A 22,767-nucleotide genomic window follows, 5' to 3' on the forward strand; every position below is an offset into this window, starting at 1 on the left:
TGCCTGGCATGCATATACATGCATAAACTTAACATAGAAACATAGAAATGACGCAGAAGACCAAACGGCCCACCCAGTCTGCCCAGCAAGTTTCACACTTTTTTTTTCCTCATACTTGTCTGTTACTCTTGGCTCTTAGTAACCTTTTGGTCTATTTCCCTTCCCACCCCCACCATTAATGTAGAGAGCAGTGTTGGAACTTCATCTAAGTGAAATATCTAGTTTAATTAGTTAGGGGTAGTAACCGCTGCAATAAGCAAGCTACACCCAGGCTTATTTTTTTACCCAGACTAAATAATTCAATCCTTGTAGGTTGTTGTCTGTATATAGATCCACTTTTCTTCATTCCCCCTGCCTTTGAAGCAGAGAGCTATGCTGGAAAATAGTGAATTATCAGTCTTTCTCCCCTGCCGTTGAAGCAGAGAACTATGCTGGATATGCGTGATGTATCAGTCTTTCTCCCCTGCCTTTGAAGCAGAGAGCTATGCTGGAAAATAGTGATGTATCAGTCTTTCTCCCCTGCCGTTGAAGCAGAGAGCTATGCTTGATATGCATTGAAAGTGAAGTATCAGGCTTATTTGGTTTGGGGTAGTAACTGCCGTAACAAGCAAGCTACTCCCCGCTTTTTTGTGATTGCAAATCCTTTTTTCCACATTTGCTCTTGCTGTTGAAGCTTAGAGCAATGTTGGAGTCACAGTATGTTTATTGAATAAGGGTATTATCTCCAGGCAGTAGCCATCATTCCCGCGAGCCACCCACTCTTCATTCACGTCCTCTAGACTTTATGGATCCACAGTGTTTATCCCACGCCCCTTTGAAGTCCTTCACAGTTCTGGTCTTCACCAATTCCTCTGGAAGGGTGTTCCAGGCATCCACCACAAATGCATGTAAAGCAACTAATGCCTAGTCAATCACATGCTAATAAAATTACATGGCTGATTTAAAAAAAATCCTGACATGTTATGATTTAAAAAAAATCCTGTCATGTTACGACTCGAACCCAGTCTACCAGAGTTCAAAAAAAGGTTAAAAACTTGACTCTTCAGGCAAGCATTCCAATTCCCAGAGTGTAACTAGGCACCTCCTCCTGACTTTCAGATCCAACCATTGCAGGGTGTCACTAACACCTTGACACTTAATTTCATACCCGTACTTGCTTATTCGCATGTCTATTTAACAGTCATTATTCACCTTTATATAACCGCTTACTGTAGACCATATATGCTACTAAAGTTGCTTGTAAAAGGTGAACACACACATACTATTCAATACACGAATAAGGTTATTCGTTATTTGGTTAAATATTATTGTTACTTTCAATGTTCCTTGTAATAATGTTCAATGGTTGATTGTTATTGTTCAATGTTCTATGTAAAAAAAACCCAGGTCTAACCTCCCAGACCAGGGCAACCTTTTCGTTACTTGTAAACCGGATTGATTTGTATTGCATACAGGAATTCCGGTATATAAAAATTAAAATAAATAAATAAAAAAATAAATGTTATAGCATTTCAAGGAGTTGTAGTTATTTTTTCCTTGGGACATCAGAATGCTAATCCACATCCTGATGTTCCCAGGATGCATCTTAAAGGGAAATGAAGGCCTTCACCCACCTCCCTGCAGCCACAAGACGTGGCACAGCTTAACAAAATGTAAAATAATAGATTTATTTCACACAATGATACCCCACCTCTTCCCAAACCCCCTTCCCTTTCCAAGAAAATGAACCCAGATTCCAAAACCCAGCCCCTCCTGGTTCAAGCCCCTCCAAGGCATTCAATCCTCCTTCCAGTCCCTCTTTCCCTAGATCTAATCCCTGGTTTGTAATTGGCCAGTTGATCTTCCTTAGCAAGAAAACAGACCCTGGTGATCTAGAGGCCCCCTCGATAGTGCCTTCCCACCCCCTCCTACCCTCTTTCTGATCACAGACCCCCTCCCACCACAAAGAAGAATCTGTGGTGGTCTAGTGGCAGCCAAGAGCACCCCCTAGCTCTGGGCCCACTGGGCAAAGTCTGGTCACCACCATTTTGGAATCCTGGGGCCCTTCTAGACCACCAGGGTCTATTTTCTTGGTAACGGGGAGAAGGATGGGGGGCGGGGGGGGGGGGGAGAGAGGGGGGGGGGATTCCCTCTTGAAACCAGAAATGGAATCTATGGAAATGGTATGGGGTGGTTTGATGCCTTGGGGGGATTGGCACTGGAAGGAGGGGGCTTGGTGTTTGGAATCAGGGGTCATTTTCTTGGAAAGAGGTGGGGTTTGGGAAAAGGCAGGGCATCACTATCCAAAATAAAATTGTTTGCTAGGCTGCGCTACCTCTAGCAGTAGTGGGGTGAGAGCACGGGTTCCTCAAAGCCTCCAGTTGAGATTTTGTGTTTTTTGGGCCACATGGCCCTTTAACACTATGGCGGCCCTGAATGAAGTGGGCTGTCATTTTTTACCATTTTGTCACAAAACTTTATATCATCATTTTTTTCTGCAGGAAAATATTATGGGGCAGATTTTCAAAGGCTACACATGTAACATACGCGCGTAACCTGAGAAAATCTGCCCCTGCGCGGGCCGAGCCTATTTTTCATAGGGTCGGCGACGCGCGTAAGCCCCGGGATGCGCGTATGTCCCGGGGCTTCAAAAAAGGGGCGATTCAGGGGCGGCTCCGGGAGTGTGATGGCGGTCTGGGGGTGTGGCCAAGTGCCCCAACACAGCTGGGTAGCGCTGTATTGGGGCACTTGTACCCCCATGCATAATTTTAAAAATCTGCCCCTTTGTGCTGAAATGGCTGCATTATTATTCTGGGGAGAAGAAAAACATCTTGGAAATTCTCTCCCCCTGCAATATTTCACCCTTCCTGTGGAAAATATTGCAGCTTTGTAAATCTCTTTCTAATAAAGCTGAAAGGAATGCTTTTCCAATCCATTCTTGGATTTTAAGCTGAGATCCAGAAGACTACATAGTTAGTATAGAGGAATGAGTTAGGCAACAGAGCAAACCCTCTGCAATACTTTTTCACTTATTGCTCTCTTCAGGGCCACTTTAACATCCTTATTCCTCAAGCTGTAGATGAATGAGTTCAACATAGGTGTTAATGTCGTGTAAATCACACTGGCTATACGGTCATATTGCAGTGAGTAACTGGTTGAGGGGCGGAAATACATAAAAAATAAGCTTCCATAATACAAAGTGACAGTTACTATGTGAGAAGAACAGGTGGAGAAGGCTTTGGATCTCGTAGACACAGAAGAAGCTTTGAGTATGGTAGAGAGAATGTGAATATAAGAAACAATGATAAGCAGAAAAGGCATCATGTCAAAAAATGATCCCTCTGCGAATATCATCAGCTCATTGAGGGATGTGTCTGTGCAGGAAAGCTTGAATAGTGGGGGAACATCACAGAAGAAGTGAATGATCTTGTTGGAGCTGCAGAAGGACAAACGACACATCAAGGCGATGTGTAACAAGGAATGTAGAGCCCCGCTGAGCCAGCACACTCCCAGTAGACAAAGACATATTTTTTTATTCATGAGCATGGGGTAGTGCAAAGGGTTACAGATGGCCACATACCGATCATAGGCCATGACAGCAAGCAGGACCACTTCAATACTAGCAAATGTCATGAAGAAATATAATTGTGTCATGCACGCAGTGTATGAAATAGCTTTACTTTCCGAGAAGAAATTGATTAGCATCTGTGGTACAATGACTGAGCTGAAACACATGTCCACAAAGGACAAGTTACTGATAAAGAAATACATGGGAGTGTGAAGATGATGATCAGTGGCAACTAAAGTAATCATTATTGTGTTTCCTAGTAGGTTGAGCAAATACATGGTGAAGAACAGCACAAAGAGAGAAATCTGATGTTCTGGGAGGTCTGAGAAGCCCAAGAGTAGAAATTCTGTCACAGTTGTCCAATTTTGTGGCTCCATCTGTCCAGCTGGTCTGTAAAAATTACATCAGCAAGAGAAACACATTATCTTGAAATGATCATCCTCTGCTTCACCAGTTTAAGAAATGACTATTTTATTATAGCAGTGATCATTCTTACTACCGGTAGCTGTAATATCTCATTGTTACTGCAAGCTTTCCCGGACTTAAATTAATGCACCTCGCCATCAACTTATCCAACACAGCAGCCATACCTCATTTCCTTGTATATAATTTAGTCTCTGCTAAACTATCTTTATTTCCTCTGATCCCAGTTCAACAGTCCTTGTTAATTGTAACTGCTTTCTTCGACACATTATTTCTGTTTTGATGTATTTATTGCACCCCTGTTTATTTGTAAATCAGCATGATGTGATTGTTTCATGAATGCCGGTAAATAAAAACCATAAATAAATAAATAAATAAATAAATAAATAAATCATCAGTAATATCATAATCCTGACTGCCATCAGGCTGTCCTTTAACAACTTCAGAAACATCTTCAGCATCACCATCATCTTTACAGATTCTGATTCTAGAAACTCTGTTGGCTCTTTTGGCATGACAATTTGTACAACTTGACAAAATAATCCATGTGAGGAGCATTTTCAATAGGCCACATTGCTCCAAAATATGCTGGTATTTTTGTATCTGTGGAACTTGTTGCTATATCCTTTCAAAACAGCCCACAAAGTATGCTGGTGGAAAAATGTTCATAAAAGAGGTAATTTTCGAAAGGAATTACACATTTGAAACTGGGTTTTACACATGTAAATGCATTTTACTCATGTAAGTGTCCTTTTGGAAATTGCTATGGTATATGCCACTGTTGCTAGAAGGTTAGCAACTACCAGTTGCTAACCTTCTAGCAACATCGCTAACAGACAGCTAATTCCGTCTATGGAGCAGTATACTTTGCTGCCTCCTAGCAGAAGATATAACATTACTAACTCCTCCTCCCTGGAGGAGCTGATCCACTATAGATTGCTACTCAGCCCCTCTGGAGGAGTACATCACTACAGATTGCTAGCTCCTCCCCTCTGGAGGAGTGGATCGATAACAGATGGCTAACTCCTCCCCTCTGGGGAGCAGAGTGATAACAGATTGCTAACTCCGCCCCTCAGGGGGAGCGGAGCGATAACAATGCCTTGAGGGGGAAGGCCCTGGCATAGGCTTCCCCACTCTGGGAGCATTCTGACACCATTCTTCGCCAGCTCCCTCAATTCATCTTCAACTTCTAACGTACCTTCAAGGACCCGGGCCAACAGGCAGTCACTGGCCACCACCTACTCCACCTCCGTCAAGGCTCGCACTTGCTCGTTGAGTATTCAGTGGAGTTTAGAACACTAGCCATTGAGTTAGGGTGGCAAGAAGACTGCTTGCAGGCACTCTACCTTGAGGGACTGTCTCCTGCCTTTAAGGATGAACTGGCTGCCCTTGAGATCCCTGTATCTCTGGAAGACCTCATCTCCCTGGTCGGTAGAATCGACTACCGTCTTTGACAACGACAACAGGAGGTAAGGGTCCTACGACCTCCTGCTCTATGACCAACCCATTCAACGAGTCTCAGTTGAAGGCCTTACCAGTGGCTCCTCAGCCTCCCGAGGTGCCCATGCAAATCAATCATGGCCGCCTGACTCCAACGCAGAAAGGCGGGCCTTTGCTTATATTGAGGTAGTTCCGGACATCTTCTTCAGACTTGCATAGTGCGTCCGGGAAACTCAAAAGCCTGAGCCCAGCGGGGATCCTGAGCTTGGGAGCTACTGTTTCTGGCCCTCAACTATTGCTTCCTATCTCCCTCCTTAGGGAGTCGCAATCATTCGCCACCACCGCCGTCATGGACACTGGGGCGACTGGAAACTTTATTATGGAAGATATCGTCAAGCTTCTCCAAATACCCATCCAACCTCTAGAGGTACCACTCAGTATTGCCTCGATACAGGGAGAGCATCTCCACGGTAGCATCACCACGGTAGCATCACCCACCGTACCATGACCATTCGCCTCACCGTTAGGACCCTCCATGATGAACATAAGAACATAAGAAAATGCCATACTGGGTCAGACCAAGAGTCCATCAAGCCCAGCATCCTGTTTCCAACAGTGGCCAATCCAGGCCATAAGAACCTGGCAAGTGCCCAAAAACTAAGTCTATTCCACGTTACCATTGCTAATGGCAGTGGCTAAGTGAGATGAGGAGATCTCACTCCTGATCTTGAAACGATCCACGCACCACGTAATACTTGGACTTCCCTGGCTCCAGTTACACGCACCCCACTTCAACTGGCAATCCCTGCAACTAACAGTGGGGCCCTCAATGTCAAACCCACTGTTTATGGCAGGTGTCTCCATCTTTGACCATCCTCAACTCAACAATCCTTCCTGGGTTACCTGCCCCATACTCGGAATTCTCCAAACAAAACGCTCCCATCCTGCCTCCACTTTGAGAGTTTAATTGACCCATAGAACTGCTGCCTGGAACCATGCCCCCCAAGGGCAGAACCTATCCCTTGTCACTCCCTGAAACCCATGCAATGTCTGCCTACATCAAAGAAAATTTGGATAAAGGATTCATAAGACCCTCTAATTCCCCGGCAGGAGCCGGGTTCTTCTTCGTAAAGAAGAAAGATTGCAGCTTGAGACCCTGCATAGACTACAGAGGTTTGAACGCAGTAACTCGTAAGGACCATTATCCACTTGCACTTATTAGTGAACTATTTGACCGCCTGCAGGGTGCACAAATCTTTACAAAATTGGATCTCCGAGGGGCGTATAACCTTGTACGGATTCAACTGGAAGACATCTGGAAAACTGCCTTCAACACAAAAGACGGCCATTACGAGTACGTAGTAATGCCCTTTGGACTTTGCCATGCCCCTGCAGTCTTTCAACGGTTAATGAACGAGATCTTCCGGGACCTTGTATACACATTTGTCATAGTATATCTGGACGATATACTAATATTCTCCAAAGACAAAGTCTCATCATTCCTACATTCAAACAGTCCTCCAACATCACAGAGACCATTATCTCTATACGAAATTAGAGAAATGAATTTTTGAACAACCCAGTCTTCCCTATTTAGGCTACATCATTTCCAACCGTGGCTTCACCATGGACCCCGACAAACTCCAGGGCATTCCAGATTGGCCTCAACCAGTAGGCCTCTGCACCCTACAAAAATTCCTTGGGTTTACAAATTACTATCAAAACTTCATCGCTAATTACTCCACGCTGGCCGCTCCACTCACCGCCATGACTAGGAAGGGATGTGACCTTCGTGTGTGGAGCCCCAAGGCCTAGACAGCATTTCAGGCCTTGAAAGAAGCCTTCTATACCAGACTATGTCTACAACATCTGGATCCTAACCACCCCTTCATCGTCGAAGTCGATGCATCCACCATCAGAGCAGGGGCGGTCTTGAGCCAATACTCCAGTAAGGGAACTCTAGTACCATGTTCCTTCTACTCACATAAATTCTCCTCCACCAAGCAAAATTGTACTATAGGGGACCGTGAACTCCTAGCAGTAAAACTTGCCCTCCAGGAATGGCGCCCCTGGCTGGAGGGAGCGCAACACAAATTCACAATATTTACTAATCACAAGAATCTAGAACATCTAAAGGAGGCCCAATTACTTAACCCAAGACAAGCCCATTGGGCCCTGTTCTTTGAACGTTTAAACTTCAAACTCCCCTATCACCCTGCAGTTAAAAACCTCCATGCAGATGCACTCTCTCACTCCGCTGAGCCAGAAGACACACCCAAGACGCCTAAGCACATCATCGATCCCGCTTGCATATCAGTAGCAGTCACCACCACGTTACCAGCTGGGAAGACAGTGGTCCCTCACCGTCTCTATTAGTGCATGCTCCGTTGGGCTCATAACTCTAAGCTGACCGGCCATCCAGTCGGGCTCGGACTCTCGAGATGCTTCGAAGGCACTATTGGTGGCCTAGTATGATTAGCGCTGCCTGTCTCACCCAGAGAGCCTCCCTGGACTGCTACCTCCCTGAGGTCTCCGGAGCTTCCAGTTCGGGTATAGTCCATTCATTCTGCATCAGCCATGCACCCTTGCTTGTGGTGGGCACACCCTTCCACTACCTCTCCGGGAGACTAGCAGAGGCCCACCTAAGTCCAGGTGGTCCAGGTACCCAAGGGCTCAACTTGCGGAAACCCCGGACTGTTATTGGTGAAGCTCCAGTTAGCCTCTGTCTCCCTGTGAGCTCTGCCTCCTGGTGGCAGGCACTCTCTGGGTCTGACCAGAGGGCCATACCAATCCTCCACCAGACCAAGGGTGCACCTCCCGCGCAACAGTATGCAGGCGAAATTAATAAACAGCTAATTGTTCTTAAAATAGAAATAAAGACGAGATGACCATAGTGCCGTAAAAGCCAGTGATGAGATAACATCATTTTTACAGCAAGAATTAAAGTTATACATTCAGATCCTCCCCAAAACAAAATAGAAAGGACAGAGCATGAATATAAACATGCTGACAAAAACTGAAGTGGAAACCACAAGCCCGACTGTATTATGCAGTGCAACAATGAAAAAACAGAAATATCATCATTCCTCACAAAACATCAAGCATTCATAATATTAAAATCATTCTAAGAAAAAGAATAAATGTTAAACTATATCTCTCTGAGGTCTTGAAATTTCCAACTGATAGTCTTCCATCTATTAGAAAAATGTTTTTTCTTTCCTCTGTTTCTTCTCAAAATAACCAAGTAGTTTCTAATTTGACTGACTTCCTTGAGAGCTCCTCTGATATTCTTGATCGTTCCACATTGTTAGTTCCCTTTTTTACCTCACAGGATTTATGTTGAGTTATGCATAATTCTTTTTGTAATTTCTCATCTTTATTTTATGGTCAGCCCATTCTGGTGTTTCCTGACATATCATGTGCAACTCAGGAGAGAAGAAGAACATTTTTGTCTTTTAGGCAAGAAGCTATCTGTTTGATGTTCTTTTTCCCTTAGATATCCCTGAAATATCATATTAGCTATAATAATATTTGTTTCTGAACAGCTTAAGGCTTTTTTGGACTCCAAACACCCACTAACTTCCTCTCCAGCATCATTAGTGGTATTGATAATGTTCAGTTAAACTGCATGCTAAGCTAATTTCTTTTTTTCCTCTTTATTTCTCCCTTAGAGGGTCATTTATCAAAGTGCTATATGGCGTTTTCACATGTGAAAAGCACCTTTAACGCATGAGAAAACAGCATAACGTATAATGCGATGCAAATTAGGAAAAGGGGAGGAGTTTGGGACAGGATTTCTGGTAAACAGTGTTGAGAGGGAGAGGGAGGGAGGGAGGGAGAGAGAGAGAAAGAGGGAGAGAGAGATGACCTAAAAGGCTCTCATACTAGGTAAGTATTTATACCTCTATAGGAGGTCCACCTAGCTACTCGAGGTGAGGTTTAGGTATTAGTGTAGGGGGTTAGGGGCCACTTTGACATGCAGAGTGAGACATACGAACAGAACAGTGTGCTCTTGTGAAGATTTGATGACCTTTGGAGTGAGGAAACTCACATAAAGATGAGATTTTTGCAATGTTCTCTTAGCATGATGGACTCTCTACCTAAGTAACATCAAGCTAGGTTGAGAGAAAATTGCACAAATCTCATCTTTGGATGAGTTTCCTCACTCCGAAGGTCATCAAATCTTCACAAGAGCACACTGTTCTGTTCGTACGTCACACGTTGCATGTCAAAGTGGCACCTAACCTCCATACACTAATACCTAAAGCTCACCTCGAGTAGCTAGGTGGACCTCCTATAGAGGTATAAATATTAGGGATGTGAATCATGTGCCCGATCGTCTTAACGATCGGGTTCGGATGGAGGGACAAAAAAATCTGATCGGTGGTGATGTGAATCGGAATCGGTTCCGATTCACATCATTAATTTTTTTTTTAGTGAGGCCCGACCCTTTAAAATTGACCCCTTACCTTCCCCCACCCTCCCAAACCAGCCCAAAACTTTTTACGAGTACCTGGTGGTCCAGTGGGGGTGCGGAGACCGATCTCCCACTCTCGAGCCATCGGCACCATTTTGGCTGCCACTCAAAAATGGCGCCGATGGCCCGATAAAAAAAAACAAACCACCCGACCTTTTAAAAATGACCTCTTAGCTTCCCCACCCTCCCGATCCCCCAAAAACATTTTAAAATTACCTGGTGGTCCAGTGGTGGTCCCAGGAGCGATCTCCCATTCTCGGGACGTTGGCTGCCACTCATAAAGATGGCGCCGATGGCCCTTTGCCCTTACCATGTGACAGGGTATCTGTGCCATTGGCCGGCCCCTGTCACATGGTAGGAGCGCCGGCCATCTTCAAAGATGGCCACCGGCCATCCAGTGCTCCGACCATGTGACAGGGGCCGGCCAATGGCACGGATACCCTGTCACATGGTAAGGGCAAAGGGCCATCGGCGCCATCTTTATAAGTGGCAGCCGATGGCCTGAGAGCTGGAGATCGCTCCCCGCACCCCCGCTGGCCCACCAGGTAATTTTAAAAGGTTTTGGGGGGTTGGGAGGGGGGGAAGCTAAGGGGGACATTTTAAAGGGTCGGGTGGGTTTTTGTTTTATTAGGCCATCGGCACAATTTATATTAGTGGCAGCCAAAATGGCGCCGATGGCCCAAGAGCGGGAGATCGTGCCGGGCCCCCCCCCCCCCCCACTGGACCACCAGGTAATTTAAAACATTTTGGGGGGGTTCTGGAGGGTGGGGGATTAGTTTTAAAGGGTCGGGGTGGGTTTAGGGGTTTTTTAGTGTGCCGGTTTTCCCGCCCTCCACCCCTCCCCCGATTTATGATTTTTCACGATAAATCGGGGGAATTTGTATTGTATCGCGACTCTAATGATTTTTGACTATTTAAAAATTATCTGACGATTTTTTTAAATCGTCAAAAAATGATTCACATCCCTAATAAATACCTATCTAGTATGAAGACCTTATAGCTAGGTTCTCTCTCTTGTGGTACTTACCACAAAGTGCAAAAAAAGTTACCGCATTGATACCTATGCAAAGCACTAAGATAGCGCACTTTGCAATAAACAGCCTATTAACATAAAACACACCCCTTTTCCTATCACATGTGATATTTAGTGCATTTTGATAAATCCAGGCCTTAGTTTACAACTTCCCTCTCTTTTTCTTTGTTTAAATGGACGATAATTCAATATTTATTTATTTATAACTTTTATATACCGAAGTTCAAATAACAGAGTTACTTCTCACTACGGTTTACATTCCAACCACAAACAATGACAAAAATTGTCTTACATTGAACAAGGAGGAGAATAAACTTGGATAAAACTTAAGCAAGGGGAAAAACCATGTGTAAAACTAGTATGAACTGGACTTGTGGGGTAACCAGTATAACTTGGTTTCTTATTGTTTGCTTATTTGCTTAGAATTGTTGTCCATGTATTTCAATGCAAAGGTGATTCTTTGTATGTTTGACAAAAATGCATAAACAAAAAATAAAAAAAAGCAGAAACTCAAACAATATCCAATGATTAAATTAAGGATTTTAAAAAACTCCTCTCTTTTGATTTTGTCACCCTGAGATTGTCAAGGATTGGGGGAGTGAGGGCCACACACGCTTTATTTTCTCCCTCACACACACACACACAAGCAGGCTCCCAATCTTTCTCTCTCTCTCTCTCTCTTTCTCTATCTGACAGGCACACACACACACACACACACACAAGCAAGCTCCCAATCTCCCTTTCTCTCTCTCTCTCACAGGCACACACACAAGCAGGTTCTCAATCTATCTCTCACAGGCACGCACACACACATAAACAGGCTCCCAATTTTTCTCTCTCATTCTCTCTCACAGACACACATGCATACAGGCTCCCAATCTTTCTCTCTCTCACACAAGCACACACAAAAGCAGGTTCTCAATCTTTCTCTCTGTCTCTCTCTCTCTCTCTTCCTTTATCTGACAGGCACACACACACACACACACACACACACACAAGCAGGCTCCCAATCTCCCTTTCTCTCTCTCTCCCTCACAGGCACACACACAAGCAGGTTCTCAATCTATCTCTCACAGGCACGCACACACACATAAACAGGCTCCCAATTTTTCTCTCTCATTCTCTCTCACAGGCACACATGCAGGCAGGCTCCCAATATTTCACTCTCACATACAGGGGGTACACAAGAAGGCTCTCAAACTCTCTCCCTCACACACTGGCAAACACAAGCAGGCTCCCAATGTCACTCTCTCTCACACAAGCACACACACAGACAGACTCCCATTCTCCTTCTCTCTTATAGGCACATACACAAGCAGCATCCCAATCCCAATCCCACTCTCTCTCACATACTCACATACAGACATGCTCACACACATGCTCTCTCATTTTTTCTCTCCCCTATCTGTTCTTGCATGCTCTCTCTCTTCCAGGGATGTGCAGACAGCATCAGTTACCTCCTTGCACCCATGCTGCATCACTCACATGTGCTCACAAGCTCTTACACATTCTATTGCTCACACATACACAAGCTCTCACACACGCTATTACTCTCACACACAAACTTTCACACAAGCTATTGCTCACAAACACACCTCTTGCACATGCTACTGCTTACATTCACTCACATAAGCTCTCACACTCTCTCACACTCCCCTGAATGTGCATTTTGCTGTTGGAAGCTGACTCTTCTCTTTTGCACTGCCACTGATGCTGCAACCACCTCTCTTCCATCAAGGGGATCAATTTTCTCTCTTTAGCCACATGGCCTGGGCCCGACATGGCAACATTTTGTCTTTGATTGCACAGCCTGGCCCCAATGTAGCAATGTTCTCTCTTTTGCTGCACTGCCCGGACATGACTAAGAGCCTTCTTTCTTCAGCCACTTGTGTCAGGTCTGATGTGGCAGCCTTGAGCCTTCTCTTGGGCTCCACAGCTGGGCCCAATGCTCCAATATTCTGTCTTTAGCTGCAGGGCCCAGACCCACTCAGCAGCCTTCTTTTTTTGACCCGGGCCCAGCTGGGATTGAAAAAAAATGAGTCTCTGAGACTCTGGGCACAGGCCCTATGTGAATGGTGCTAAATTTCCTTCTGCAGCAGAGAAGGGGGAAGGGAGACCACCGTGGCACAGAATGGATCTTGCTGTGGCACACCAGTGTGCAGTGGCACGGTGGCAGAGAAGCTCTGCTCTGGACCATATCTGATGAAGGACTTACAGAGTTTGATATTCAGCTGCAAATTTATTTGGCTAACTTTGGCAGGATATTCAGTGGCGCAGCCCCATCACTGAGTATACCCGACTGCTCTTTGTGTGTCCTAAAGTTATTTGGCAATGTTAGCCAGATAAGTCAGAAAATCAGCATTTATCCAGCTAACAGGGAGTCCAATTTTCAAACCTATTCGTGGTACAGCATTTGATGTATAAGTGGATGAGTGGAGATTTATCCTATTTTATAAACTCTGTGGTAGGATCTGCACAGTTTATAAAATAGGGTGGAGTTCTGCTTTGAAGGTACACCTGCATGTTTCAGTACATGCAAATATTTCCAGTGCTTACTTTCTCTAATTCCACTACTTCCCTAAGACCTCCCACCCAAAAATTGCACCAGTAAATGTACAAATAAGTTCAGTAATATGTACGCATCCTTCTAAATCCCACCAGGAAATGCCCCTAAACCACCCCATTTCGCTGCCGGTAAACACAATACGTTAAATGGAAAATACACGAGTCAACATTTATAAGATAGCATATCTGTACGTACAAGCTACTTACATGCATTTATGCCACTTTTACGCTGGAAACCACTTTGAAAATGTATTCCTTAGCTGGATAACCAACTCTGCCTCTGATTGCCCTGATCCTCCCCTGAAGTAGTTGGATAATTTTTAGTCAGATAAACATTTATCCAGCTAACTCATGGGCAGTGGTTAGTGCAGTTAGTGTAGCTGGGTTCAAAAAAGGTTTGGATAAGTTCTTGGAAGAGAAGTCCATTAACTGCTATTAATCAAGTTTACTTAGGGAATAGTCACTGCTATTAATTGCATCAGTAGCATGGGATCTTCTAGGTGTTTGGGTAATTGCCAGGTTCTTGTGGCCTGGTCTGGCCTCTGTTGGAAACAGGATGCTGGGCTTGATGGACCCTTGGTCTGACCCAGCATGGCAATTTCTTATGTTCTTATGTTCTTATTTCTAGCTAAGACCGAACTTATGTGGACAAACGGCGCTAAATATTGCCTTCATAGTTTCTTCTCATGTGGAAAAATATCTTATTTTGGCCTCTAAAAGTTACCATAGTCTGTAAAGAATAAGAATCCAGTTTTCTCCAGGACTAATTCAGGCAATAGAACTCTAAGATGAGTGTCAAGAGGATCTCTAGCTGCAAAAGTTTCTTACCTGAATTTACGCTGCCTCGGATCCTCAGTGCCCTAAAGGTGAAGAAAGATTTTCCCTCACGTTTAACCTGAAAGTCTCTCTCTTTGTGTCTGTGATTGATCCTGCTGGTTACTGGTTTACTTTCATGGTGTCATCCTATTGATATAGATGGGACCTTTAAATGTTTATGAAGACTTGATATACCACCCATATAGAAAATCTATTTATTTATTTATTTAAAATTTTTATATACCGACATTCATCCAGGATATCACATCGGTTTACAGTGTAACACAAACAAATGCCAGGCATGGCGCTTTACATTGAACAAATAAAACAAGTTAACAAATGAATAAATGAGGGTGTGAATAACAAGGGGAAATTTGCATTAAATAATCAACGAGGTTTGTAAATATATACATATGTACAGAAGGAAGACACTAAGAGATAAGCAGTTTAGGGGTGCTAGGAGGAGAGGGGGGAGTGGCGAGCAGAGGGAAGGGAACGAGGTGAGGGGGGGAGAAAAAGGTATGAGGTGAGGGGGGGAGAAAAAGTGTATGAGGTGAGGGGGGGAGAAAAAGGTAGGAGAAGGGCGAAGTGAGGGGATAGAGGGCCAGAAGAGGGGGGCAGAGGAGAGGAAGGGTGGGCAGTGGAGAGGAAGGGAGAAATTAGGTGTATGCCTTGGCGAAGAGCCAGGTCTTGAGTTTCCGCTTGAACGATTTGAGGCATTCCTCTTGCCGTAGTTCAACTGGCATTGTGTTCCAAAGGGTCGGCCCGGCTATCGATATTGCACGGGCTCTGGTAGATGTTAGTTTGTAGAGTTTAGGGGAAGGGATGGGCATAGTTGCGAGATGTGCGTGTCTAGTAGGCTTATTAGACTGGTGTAAGCGGAAGGATTCATTAAACCAGTTCATTTCAGGATTGTATAAAGCCTTGTGGATGAGAGAGAGAGTCTTATATTGTATACGGAAAGCTATTGGGAGCCAATGTAGATCTTTTAGAACAGGTGTAATATGGTCGTGTCTGCGTAAGTTGGTCAAGATTCGGGCTGTTGTGTTTTGTAAAATTTGAATTGGGTGAATGGCGTTGTTAGGAAGGCCGAGGAGAAGGGAGTTGCAGTAGTCGGTTTTGGCGAAGATGGTGGTTTGGAGCACTGTTTGGAAATCGGGGGGGTGTAGTAAGGGTTTTAGTTTTTTTAGTGTATGAAGTTTAAAGAAGCCATCTTTTAGTATGTTGTTGATAAATTTCTTCAGTGTGAAATGCCCATCGAGAATGATACCCAGATCATGGACTTGTTGTGCAAATTGGAACTGTGAAAGAGGGGGAAGGATCGAGTGGTTAAGGGGTGAGATGAGCATGATTTCAGTTTTAGTAGTGTTGAGAGCTAGGTGGATGGAAGAAAGGAGATTGTTTATGGATTGGAGAGTATCGTTCCAGAAATCCATGGTTTTAGAAAGAGAGTCAGTGATGGGTATGAGGAGCTGAACATCGTCAGCATATATGTAGTGTGGGAGATTTAGGCTGGATAGGAAGTGACAGAGGGGTAGAATGTAAATATTGAAGAGGGTTGAAGAGAGGGATGAACCTTGAGGGACACCTTGATTAAGGGGGATAGCCTTGGAAACATGATTGCCTAGCTGAATTTTGTAATCTCTATTGCTGAGATATGAATTGAACCAGTTGTGGGCAACACCTGTAATGCCTATTTCAGTCAACCGCTGTAGGAGAATGGGATGGCTGACATGTGTCAAATGCGGAGGAGATGTCAAGGAAGACTAGTATGTATGATTGTCCTTTCTCAAATCCTTTAATAATGTGGTCTGTTAGGGAAAGTAAAAGAGTCTCAGTACTATGAGATTTCCGAAAGCCGTAATGTGCGGGGGCAAGGATGTGATTGTCTTCAAGGTATTCTGTGAGTTGCTTGTTAACGGTTTTTTCAAGGAGTTTAGCAATAAATGGAAGATTGGAAATAGGGCGATAGTTGGCTAGATCAGAGGGGTCAAGTTTGGGTTTCTTTAGGATGTGTTTGACGATAGCCTGTTTCAAGGGGAGAGGTACCTGTCCCAAGTTAATGGAGAGGTTAATGATATTTGTTAATGGTTTAGCAATAATATTGGGTATTGTGAGGAGATGTTTTGTGGGTTTGGTGTCAGATGGGTGAGTGGAAGGTTTGGCTTTCTTGATAAAGGTTTCTATTTCTAATGTTGAGGTGCAGTCTAGGGAGGAGAGAACAGTAGTATTGTTGCAAGTCTTTGTATTGATGAAATCGGGTTCGACAATGTTGATGGGACTGGCACAAGGGGTGAACTTTGAAAGTAACTTGTCTACTTTGGTTTGGAAGAAGGTGGCTAGATCTTCACATTTCGATTTGGCTACTACGTCAGGGATGTCGGGGGCAGCCGTCTTGGTAAGTGAGTTAACGTAACCATATAGTACTTTAGGGTTGTATTGGAATTGGTGTATCTTGTTGGCATAGAAGTCTCGTTTTGTCATGTTAAGTTTGTCATTATATAGATGTAGGGAGGTTTTAAATTGTGCCAGGTGTGTGTGTGAGGGATCTTTGCGCCAAATCTTTTCAGATTTTCGAAGGTGTTGTTTAAGGTTTTTTAGCTCTTGGGAGTACCAAGGTTTCTTACTCTTGTTACTTTGAGGACAGATAAGTTTAGTTTGCCGGGGGCAGGCAGAATTAGCTATATTATTGGTGATGTCATACCAGGAGGCAAGAGCTGTGTCTACATTGGTGAGTTCTAGATTGTCAAGTTTGTTAGCGATGGCTGATATAAGGTCATCTCTGGTACAGTTTTTCCTGTAATGTATGGTTTTTTTTGTACTATCATGGCAGGTAGGTGTCTTGATGGAGAGATCAGTTTTGATAAGGTGATGATCTAACCAGGGGATAGGTGTGTGAGAGGGGGTGTCAGTTTGTATGAGGGCATTGGTAAAGAGGAGGTCAAGGGTGTGACCCGCCTTGTGAGTGGGCAAATGGATAGATTGCTTGTAGCCTAAAGCATTTAATGAATCAAGAATAGCATCACATGAGGGAGTGCGGGGGGAAAATCTAGGCAGTTTACAAAAATATAAACATATATCGTCTCATAAAATAACTATATATTCACCAAAACATATAGAAGGGGCCTATGTGGTCTCAGGAAGATCATGCAACACAATGTATTTGGCTAATTTATTTGCTGTCCTAGTAAAAACTATTATGATCTGCAAATAATTCATTTTTCTCAAGAACCAATATAGCTGTCCTACTGATTAATGATCAGCCCTGAGGGCAGTGAACTAAAACAATATAAGAAGATGTATCCTACCGCACACTGCAACAAGTTGATCTCAGATCGGGTTTGTGGCTTTTCTGTTCACAGTGGGATGTTTCCAAAAAATAAATCACCCTGAAATTAAAGAAATAAGTTCCAGGATCCTCTCTGCAGAATTATGCCTGTGAGTGAAAAAAGGAAGGATGGGTCTTTCTAAGGTTCTCATTTCAGGGAGTTACTTCTTCAGATCAGTGACATCCTGGTGTGTAGGCAAAAGCTATGAGTTGAATCTTGTGGTCTGTGATTAAGGTGCCATGGTGTTTTGCAATGGGAATTGATCCTTCATAATCTCTACTGCAGTGGTTCCCAAGCCTGTACTGGAGGATTCCCAGTCAGATTTTCAGGATCTCCATAATGAATATGCATGAGTTAAATTTGCATGCCCCAACTCCACAGCATGCTAATTTTATCTCATGCATATTCATTGTGGAGATCCTGAAAACCTGACTGACTGGGGGTCCTGAGGACAGGTTTGGGAACATCTGCTCTACAGCATGGAGCAACAATTGAATCAGGTTCTCAGAAACTACTTCAATCCTGCTGTGGAGCTGCCTTGAGTGATCATCACATTATTTAGAAATGCTGTAAACTGACACATTTACATTTGTTTTAGTGCTTATGATATCCAATTCCTTAATCTCTAAAATGCAAATCAGTCAGAGAAAAAGCTGAAAAACATCCTTATAGGGAGAGTGGAACCAAAAGCTCAAGAAGCAAGTTGTCTCTCTGCTCACCTGCTGGAAGAATGGTCTGATATTCAGTGCTTTTCTTCTAGGCAGATTTCCAAACTAAAGTCTAATTTCTGGGAACTTGCAATGATGAATGTAGAGATGCTATGGGACCCAGTTTCTGGAGAGAGAATTTAAACTAGTCATGCTTTTTCTCCAACCACCTCTTGTTGCATTTTGGTTCCGTAGACAAAAGAAGGTACTGCAAGTTCCAGTACATAGGGATGGAAGTTTCACATCCAAAAAATAGAACTCTCCCTTACATATTCTGGGACATTTAGAAGTTCTATGAATTCTAAAATAGCATATGAGACCATATCAGAATTTGAAAGTGGTCCTTTTATTTTTGTCTAGCACTAAATTGATCCCCTGCAAAGATGCAATCAAAATAATGCTACCTGTTTCTTAAGAAGTTGGATCTATGTCCAAACATGCACTGAATGGAAAACCAGGACTGACTCATCCTCTCCTCACAGGCATGACATGGAGCTATATGGTAACCGTACAAGAATCAAAAGCAAATGCAGCAAAGTGCAAGCAGTCATATATAAATTATCTAACACACTGACAGGCAGAATAACTAAAGCCCAAACCAGCTTCAGAGAGCCCAAAGGAACGGAAATAGGAAGAAACTGGGGGAGTACCTGACAATACTTTCAGGTGATGCAATCAACAATTAATGAAGAGAAGGCTCTCAGGGAAAGCAGGAAAAAACAAAAATCTTTACTGTTCTTGCAAGGAGAAATTAATTGGCTTGCACAAGAATACAAGTAGAAATAAATATTAGACAAGTTTATGGAGGGCAAGTCAGCCAGAAACTATTAATCATAAAGCTCAGAGATGTAAATGCTGTCTTAGAACATAAGAACATAAGAAAATGCCATACTGGGTCAGACCAAGGGTCCATCAAGCCCAGCATCCTGTTTCCAACAGTGGCCAATCCATGGCATAAGAACCTAGCAAGTACCCAAAAACTAAGTCTATTCCATGTTACATTGCAAATGGTAGTGGCTATTCTCTAACGGGCGGATTTTCAAAGCCCTGCTCGCGTAAATCCGCCCGGATTTACACGAGCAGGGCCTTGCGCGCCGGCGGCCTATTTTCCATAGGCCGCCGGCGCGCGCAGAACCCTGCGACGCGCGTAAGTCCCGGGGTTTTCGGAAGGGGGCGTGTCGGGGGCGAGACCCAATGACATGGCGTTTCGGGAGCGGGACTGGGGGCGTGGCGCCGGCCCGGGGGCATGGTCCAGGCCTTCGGACCAGCCCCCGGGTCCGATTAGTTTTAAATGTGCTCCATGGAGTGCCCCCTAGTCTTCCTACTATCCGAAAGAGTAAATAACCGATTCACATCTACCCCTTCTAGACCTCTCATGATTTTAAACATCTCTATCATATCCCCCCTCAGCCGTCTCTTCTCCAAGCTGAAAAGACCTAACCTCCTCTTTAGTCTTTCCTCATAGGGGAGCTGTTCCATTCCCCTTATCATTTTGGTAGCCATCCCTAAACCATGATTGCTGGAAATTGTGAAAGGTATGAGAGGGGATAGAGAGTTCTGTACATGCCTTGTTTCTTATTTGTGTTTCCTAACATCTGTTGGTTGGAAATGTCAGATGTAGAATGATGGGATTGATGGATCAATGGTCTGATCTGACTGTGTAGAAAGATACAAAAAATGCAACCAGAGATCCCCCTAAACAAAACATCACTATGACTTTTGACTGCGCGGAATATGGAGTGCACTGTGAATACATAGGCTACAGGATAGCACAACTTCAGGCCTCTGCTAATCAGAGGAAAAAATATTTCAAATAATTTATAACATCATTGGTCATGAGGACTAGCATTATTTATCTATTTATTTATTTATATAGAATTATTTGCTGTTTGCGCAATCCAAAGGTCAAAGTGATTTTCAATAAAACATACATAAAAGCCATAAAAAACAAAATAATAACAAAATCAACAATAAACTTAGCATTCCCTTAATAGTTAAAATATCATCAGCTGCTATAAAAAATCCATAGGCCTATGATATCCACAAAAGAAGGGAAACTACTATTTAAGACACTCATTTCAAAATGCCCTTTTAATTAATGAGTCCAGATATGTTAGCCATTGACTGCAAACAAATCTTTTTTTAATTATTAAGCTCAAAAGATTGTTGATAATATAGACACATCTTCAAGACTTTTTAAAGCTAATTATATCTGACATAATTCTAAGCTGCTCAGGCAAAAAATTCCAGAGGGCCCTGTAATTGAAAAATAATTCTCTCTTATTGGACTGAGATGAGCGAGATAAACACGCAGGTTTCAAGGAGACTTCTCTTTGCAGAGCAGAGTGGGCAGGTTGATGAAATAAAGCTCCCTGAGATGGTATACCCTCGTTATTAATAAATTCAAAAATCAATATCAAGATCTTAAATTTTATTCTCCAATGGATAGGCAGCCAATGGAAAGAGGCCAAGATAGGAGTCAAACATGGGCTGCCGAGTTCTATAATATCTGTAAGACCCATAAGGAATTCTCTGGATGAGCGAATAGTGAGTAACTTGTTGGTATAAGATAAAGACTCCAAATGACAAATGCTCAAACTATTTAGTTCTGGTGATGAAAAAATTATAGAAAAGGAAGGTTATGCACAGAGCTCCATAGTTATCCCAGGCTTCTTGCAGTGATTCACTGCCATAGTTTATAACATGATAGTTACAAGGGTTTCTTTCAGCTTGTCTGCAGGTTTTCATCTATTAGATGGCACCATAGGAAGGGTTATTATGAGATGAATATGCCAATTAGCAATCAATGCCAGATGAATGCAGTGATGCTACAGGATATAGGAAGAGCTAATCTGCTGGCTTGTTGTCATAGATGGAAACTTAAAATATAAACATATAATTGTTATGCTCCTGGAAGTGGACCCTTAGTCCAAGGAGGGGTAGAGATACTACAGAGAGAGAAACCCTCATAGATCCCTCCAGATGGAAGGCGAGGCCTGTACTGCAGAAGTGGAAGAGATGCTTCACCACTGGAGATCCTTAGTCCCACCCAGGAGGAGCCCATAGGGACCAGGATCGCTTGGACTTAGGACAGTCACCGAAGATGGAGAACTGGTCTGGATGCATGCGCCTCCTGCAGGTCATGGTTTACAGACTGCTGGCGCCTCCAGCAGGTCGTAGGTCGTCCAGAAGTGACAATGGAAGAATGGTCGAAAGCAACTCCCATAGTCTAAGAGGATGAATGGTCGGAAGCCGGTCCAGAATCAATGCCAGGAGAGAGGTCGGAAGCCAGTCCAGGGTCAATGCTAGGTCGGAAGCCGGTCCAAAGTAAACGCCAGGAGGAAGGTCGGAAGCTGGTCCAAAGTCAATGCCACAAGAATCAATCCGAGGAGAGAGAAGAGCGGGAGCGGAACACACCAACAGGAACAGGATGGTCGGAAGAACCACGAAGCTCAGGACTAAACCACAAGAAACCTCAATACCAAGGCAAGGTCTGAGGAGCAGACCTTGCCTTTAAATACTCAAGTACAGGAAGAAGTCCAGAGGGGGAAACCACTACACTTCCTGTCGTGGTTCCTTTAAATTCAGCCAGCAGCCGCGCACGCAGCCCAAATCAAACCTAGAGGGAGGAGGAGTCAGCCCGGCAGGGAGGAAGCCATGCAGCCGGACGCCGACAGCAGCAACAGCCCATAGAGGTACAGGAGAGGGTTGTCTGCACTCGCCGGAGCCTGGAGGACCTTCTGACCCCGCGGGTAGGCATTTGCCCTGGTCGCGGTCTGCCGCGACTGGCGGCCATGGCCATGAGTCCCGGCCGCGAACTGCCACAGCCGGCGATCATAACAGTACCCCCTCCTTTAGGCCTCCCCCTAGAAGGCTTGGGTTTACCCGGGTGCGCAGTATGAAAGTTCTGAAGAAAAGTCTTATCCAAGATATTCTTGGCCGGCTCCCAGGAATTTTCCTCCGGTCCAAATCCTTTCCAAGCCACCAGGTATTCCCATGTGCGACCTCGTTTTCAGACATCAAGTACCTCGCGTACCTGATAAATCGTCTCCTCTTCAGCTCTATGCTGGGAGGCTTCAGGAATCTTTTGAGCAGGCCAAGAGTGGACCAATGGCTTCAGTAGTGACGAGTGAAAGGAGTTATGAATCCGTAAAGTTGCTGGTAAATGAAGTTGATAAGTCACAGGACCTAGTTGTTGTAGCACCGGAAAGGGCCCAATATAACGAGGGGCTAATCGAATGGATGGACCTCTCAGGTGGAGATGCCGGGTGCTCAGCCACACTTTCTCACCAGGATTTATTTATTTATTTATTTATTTATTTATTTTTTATTTTTATATACTGATGTTCCTGTATAATATACATATCACACCGGTTTACAAGGAACTAAAACTGTCGCCTCAGGGGCGGAATACATTGAAACATAATAAC

General features: G+C 44.0%; 1 protein-coding gene across 1 annotated transcript in view; it reads right to left on the bottom strand.

Moving 5' to 3' along the window:
* Window positions 1-2,970: 2,970 nt before the first annotated feature.
* LOC115088684 (olfactory receptor 5I1-like) overlaps window positions 2,971-22,767 on the bottom strand; it is a 35,564-nt gene continuing 15,767 nt past the window's right edge. The window contains exon 2 of the mRNA XM_029596940.1: window positions 2,971-3,914. Within this exon, the coding sequence (XP_029452800.1) occupies window positions 2,971-3,914 (944 nt within the window). The remainder of the gene's footprint in view (window positions 3,915-22,767) is intronic.

Source organism: Rhinatrema bivittatum, chromosome 3 (genome assembly GCF_901001135.1).
Source record: "Rhinatrema bivittatum chromosome 3, aRhiBiv1.1, whole genome shotgun sequence".
Classification (NCBI taxonomy): domain Eukaryota; kingdom Metazoa; phylum Chordata; class Amphibia; order Gymnophiona; family Rhinatrematidae; genus Rhinatrema; species Rhinatrema bivittatum.